Source organism: Corylus avellana, chromosome ca4, assembly GCF_901000735.1.
Source record: "Corylus avellana chromosome ca4, CavTom2PMs-1.0".
NCBI lineage: Eukaryota > Viridiplantae > Streptophyta > Magnoliopsida > Fagales > Betulaceae > Corylus > Corylus avellana.
This window is the reverse complement of record NC_081544.1, coordinates 30,639,105-30,644,073: the sequence shown is the minus strand read 5'-3', so window position 1 is coordinate 30,644,073 and position 4,969 is coordinate 30,639,105. Positions and strand designations below refer to the sequence as shown.

Sequence of the window (4,969 nt, the reverse complement as noted above, 5' to 3'; positions counted from 1 at the left end):
ATTACTGTGATTAAAATGTTTGATGTGGGGACTTGTGCACTGTACTAGTCATATCAATGTATGTGTCGGCATGTGTATTTCCAGATAAATAGGAATACAAGAACAAATTAAGATCTAAATCCTGATGGCTATCCTCAAACATTTGAATCAAATTCATGACTTTAAAAGCTTTCTTCCAATTTCACAATAATGTTTCATTAAGATATCCCTAAAAGGTGCCCACATCAAACCCTCACCATAACAATTATACCGCTACTATCTGCATCAAGCTGACATCACCCTCAGCTTACACATGTTTTCTCTCATAAGCACAAAACAAATCAAAATAGTCCTTAATGGTGCAATATTTTGAAGTTCTGAAATGGATCCTTTGGTTTTCCAACCTTTGAATATCAACCTAATGTGTAGAAGAAAGTTAAAAAGAGCATCCAACCAACAGCCATTAACCAATGAAGGATCTCTTTAATCAACATCCAGCAATACCAATGAATTTAAGATGCTGTACCTGTGAAGTAACAAGAACAATGACATGCCCACATGCAAAGACATCGTTGTCAGGGCTTTCACAGCGGGAGACAACTTGTATCAAAATTGGATAAGGAGTGTTTTATGTTTAAGTTTACTGTCTTTTATAAAATAATAATAATAAGATAACTATTGCTGTCAGTATCCTGTAATGGCAAAATTTCAAACCAGAGCACAATAGTAGAAAATCTAACACCGATCAAATATGATGACAAAAAATTATGAGATGAAGAGCCTCTCAAGACTGGCTCCAATAAATTTCTTAAAATAAGAGGAAATGACTATTTAAATTTCATTGTCTGACAATCTCAAACTGTTAAGGCCTTACATGGTAATATAAGGGGCAGTAGCAATTGCAGTTTGGTTTATGCCCATACACCCTATCATTTGCAGTCGGTTAACCAAAATTATCTGTTAAATTATCTCAATGATATAATGTAATCGAAATTAATTCACCGATTATATTTTGATAAGGATTTATTTCGAAAGTTTCGGTTAAATGAATAATTTGGTTAAAATCGATTCGGTTAATTGGTTAACCGTGAGCTTTTTAAATTGGATCAAAGATTGATTGTTTTAGGGGAGCCTAAATTGTTTTTTGGACTAAAATAGCTTATTGAACCAAACATATTTTAAATTGGCCAATTAATTAACATAATAAGAGTCCATCGTACATATGTTATACACTTCTACTAATAAATTGTCCAAGAATATTTAGTGTCAGTTAATTCAGTTAATCGACAATAAAATGTTTTATACCAATTAACCGAACCGAACCGATGCCGGTATAAAAATATTTAGCCGATTACCAACTGACTTATGACGGTAGGCGGTTAATGTTGGTTCGGTCGCAATCGGTAGGTGATAAACGGTTAATCTACTTACCCCTAATCTGAAGGAAGACGTGGAAACTGAAAGTTAAGCAGGATTACAGTCAACAAAGTTAGTGGTTGTGGCCCATGATGGAAAATTCATTTGAAACTAACGAAATATAACTTCGCTTCAAACCAAATTCCAAGGAAACCGGAGAAACTAAGAACAATATATACAGCAATTGTGAGATCTTCTAATGGGACAGTGAGTTTGAAATCCAACCTGATCCAATTTTGTTGAAACACATCCGGATATGAGATATCTAAAAGGCAAAAAGTGCTATTCGAAAAAAAAGCCAAATGACCATAAATCTGAGTAGTTGAATTGATTAGAGTCTTTCAAAAAAAAAAAAAAAAACTTTTATTAGGTAAACAACACGATAACCATATACAAAATGAAAAGTAAGCAACTTTTGTAATGCATACACGAGAACAGAGTAATTGAATTTTGCAGTGTTTTAATTTATAAGACAACAAGAACTTTTACTCCCATTTTCCCCGACTCTGTTGATTGTGGTTGAAATCATATGTTAATAACAGGCTCCCATCCATTCGTTTCACCACAAACCTCTCAACCAAAACATAAAAACCAAAATTCCTCCACCCCCCATTACCTCCAAACTCCTCTACTCTCTTCAGTGTAACTTGCTTCTCTTCCCCCCCAACCCATCCAACCCTTTCCTGCTCCCATTTCATTCTCCCAACGACCAATAAGCTCAACCCCGCAATCATTTCTTCTCCCTTTTTGCTGAAGCTCCTAAACCACATCACCCCATCAACCACATTTACATCCGCAGCTTCCCTTCCAGCAACTGAGACAACTTCTCTTTGAACAACAGCATCCACAGCCACACCATTGCCTGGGCTTTCATTATCACGCTCACATGCGAACATTCGCTCCCATCTCTGCTCGAGCGTGATCTCATAATACATTGATCTACGCATTTGATCTTTCAATGGAAGGAGTCCTTCCCTAACAAACATGAAAGGAGAATACCACTTTCCTACAACCACTGGCTGACAACTCTTGTGCGATAGCGGGAAGTTGAAGTCTGGAAGGCGATCACGGAGGGCATTGTCTATGCCTCGTGCGTCGCCTAAATGGAAATCGCGGGGAGTTGAGGTACTCACATTCCACCCTTTGCTTCGGAGAAACTTTGGAGGGAACCCATCTGGAGATAAGGATTTGGCGACAAAACCCCAATGCTTTCGAAATATCTCAAATTGCTGGTCTACGTCGTTGGGATCCAAAGGCTTTGGTGGCACATCACGAACATAACTGAAGCCGAAGCAGCTTCCCTTGTCCTCCTCTTTGGAATTTGCATATGCTTCCCTGCAAGGCCATTTTTAACATAAATTATAAATTTTTTTGGGGGGGGGGATATACAAAGTTTAGTGACTAACAATGACTAACTAAAATCAACGGCTTCTTATAGCAAATATAACATATAAATAATGCTAGAACCATGAAGCAAAAGATTATAAATGATAAAAGAAAATAAGAGAAAAAATCAATATAAACAGAAAGTGAGTTATGCTCTAGTTTGAAAAATTTTAGCATATTAAATTGTTATAATTCAATCTTTTTAAATTATATTAATAATAAAAAAAAAAACATATGATTCTTTTTTTTTTTATATAGATAAAACAAGGGAACAACTAACAATAACAACGGATTGGGCAATCCAACAATAAGCCCCAAAACGATTCCATCAGAATGAGTAAACAGAAAAAAAGAGGCAATACATCAAATAAATGACGCGGGCCTATGCTTTCTTGGTACAAAGACCAAGAAAATTGACCACCAATTAAGATGATTTGTATAGATGCACCATAAATGGTGCACCCAAGAGAACCGTTGCAACACACCGGAAGGATAGTCACAACAAAAACAAAAACACTGATGGAGAACGATTCCAAGCTTATCAGCACAGAGACAACAAAAAACAACAAAAAAACAAAACCCAGACCAAACTAGAGACAAGATGCATCGAACGACGGAGGTGCACCAGAGGTGGAGACGGAAGTCGAAAAGGCGGAGCGTTGGAGGTGCAGCACCTGAGAGGGTGGCGCGTGAACTGCACGCGCCTGCGAGTGAGATCCACTCGCTGGCGCGTGTTAGTCACGCTCCGGCGCGTGGACGTCGTATGAGGGCGGTTCTGGTGGCAGACAGAAGCGGCGACACCCAGGAACACGGTGGAGGGGCGCGTGTATGGCGATGGCTTCCTGAAAATGATAGATCTGATTTTGAAAAAATCAAACCTAAAATTTCCAAAAAGGGAGCCGATTCGTCGCTGGAAGCCGCCGATGAACGGTGGATTTACAGTGGAGGAGTGAGCGATGCAATTATTGGAAGAAGAAAAAACAACTAAAGTGTAAGATAGGGCCTTCGAAAAGGCAGGTAGAGCCTCCGAAGAGACGGGTTTGGCCTCAAAAGAGGCGAGAAGGATAAGAAGGGGAAGAGGAAGAGGGCGGAAGGGGAAGGAGGAGGAGGAAGGAGCCAAGGCTCCCTCCTCCCATGGGGGCCGGAGAAGGTAAACTATGGGTTTTTTTTTAGGAGAGAGAACAGAGTAAAGGGAGAGTTTTTGCATTCAAAACATACATATGATTCTTAAATGTTAAAAAACAGATTACACTTTAAGAAACACAATTGGTAAAAAATATATATATCCTTTCAAATTAAGAGCCTTAGATGATGTAGTCAATTCGTCATCTATGATCTAATTGGCCTATACATGCATGAGCCGGCCTTGCACCACCGACGCCCAAGAGGGTAGGATCTAGATATCATCAGAGTAATTTCGAAGCCCTTTTCTTCTATGTTTGATTTCATATCACAAAATTGTTTTTAAGACCCAAAATGAAAACTTCAAACTTGTGTCTGATGTCAGATGATCAAGCAGCCATGAATAGAAATTAGAAACTAGTGGAATATCGGAGAAAATAAATTTTTTTAAAAAAAAACATGAGAAGGCATACCCTGTATGGCTCCCTCTTGTCTTTATTGCATAGTACCGATTGGAAGATAATGGGTGATTAACAACTGGAATTAAGGCTGCGTAAAAATGAGAAGTATGTTGGTTCTCGCCAGCGCCCGTTGAATACCGAAGCGTGAGGTTTTTGTTCTGAGGGAAAGGTAGGTCCTTGATCCTATGAGTCTTGCACGATCCGAAACAACAAGTAGCCTCGGCTTCTTCGTCTAGGATTACCAAAATACCGGAATTTGGACCTTCAGGGGGCGGCAATGAGAGCTCGGAAGGAAACTTTTTGTACCGAGAAAGAGGTCTTGTCACATACATATTTCCTCTCAAGCTATCTTCACAATTTCTAGTCTGCTATGTTATTTGTATGTGTTATATGAACTTTCATGTACTGATAAGTGGAGAAGTTATTTTCCTTGCAAGAAAAATACTTCCGCAGTAGACAAGTTAGACAAGTTATTGGTTCGAAGTTGACCAGCTAAACCTTTGGCAACAAGTTACGAAGAAAATGACTTGTCTTCTATAAGGGTGTGGTTCTCCGGCCAGCTGTGAATCTGATTGCCTTTGTGGACGTGTCCACAATTGATTTGT

The 4,969-nt window shown here is 38.8% G+C and overlaps 1 protein-coding gene across 3 annotated transcripts; it reads right to left on the bottom strand.

Moving 5' to 3' along the window:
- Positions 1 to 1,756: 1,756 nt before the first annotated feature.
- LOC132179285 (uncharacterized) lies at positions 1,757 to 4,727 on the bottom strand. Of its 3 annotated transcripts, none has more exons than XM_059591989.1 (2): positions 4,377 to 4,727; positions 1,757 to 2,730 (listed from the first exon to the last, which is right to left on the bottom strand). In XM_059591989.1, the coding sequence occupies exons 1-2, from the start codon at positions 4,694 to 4,696 to the stop codon at positions 1,881 to 1,883; spliced, it is 1,170 nt and encodes a 389-aa protein (XP_059447972.1). In that variant the 5' UTR covers positions 4,697 to 4,727; the 3' UTR covers positions 1,757 to 1,880. The 3 variants fall into 3 exon arrangements, with proteins under 3 accessions (XP_059447972.1, XP_059447971.1, XP_059447970.1); XM_059591988.1 differs by lacking the exon at positions 4,377 to 4,727 and adding an exon at positions 3,456 to 4,147; XM_059591987.1 differs by lacking the exon at positions 4,377 to 4,727 and adding an exon at positions 3,405 to 4,135.
- Between the last annotated feature and the right edge of the window lie 242 nt (positions 4,728 to 4,969).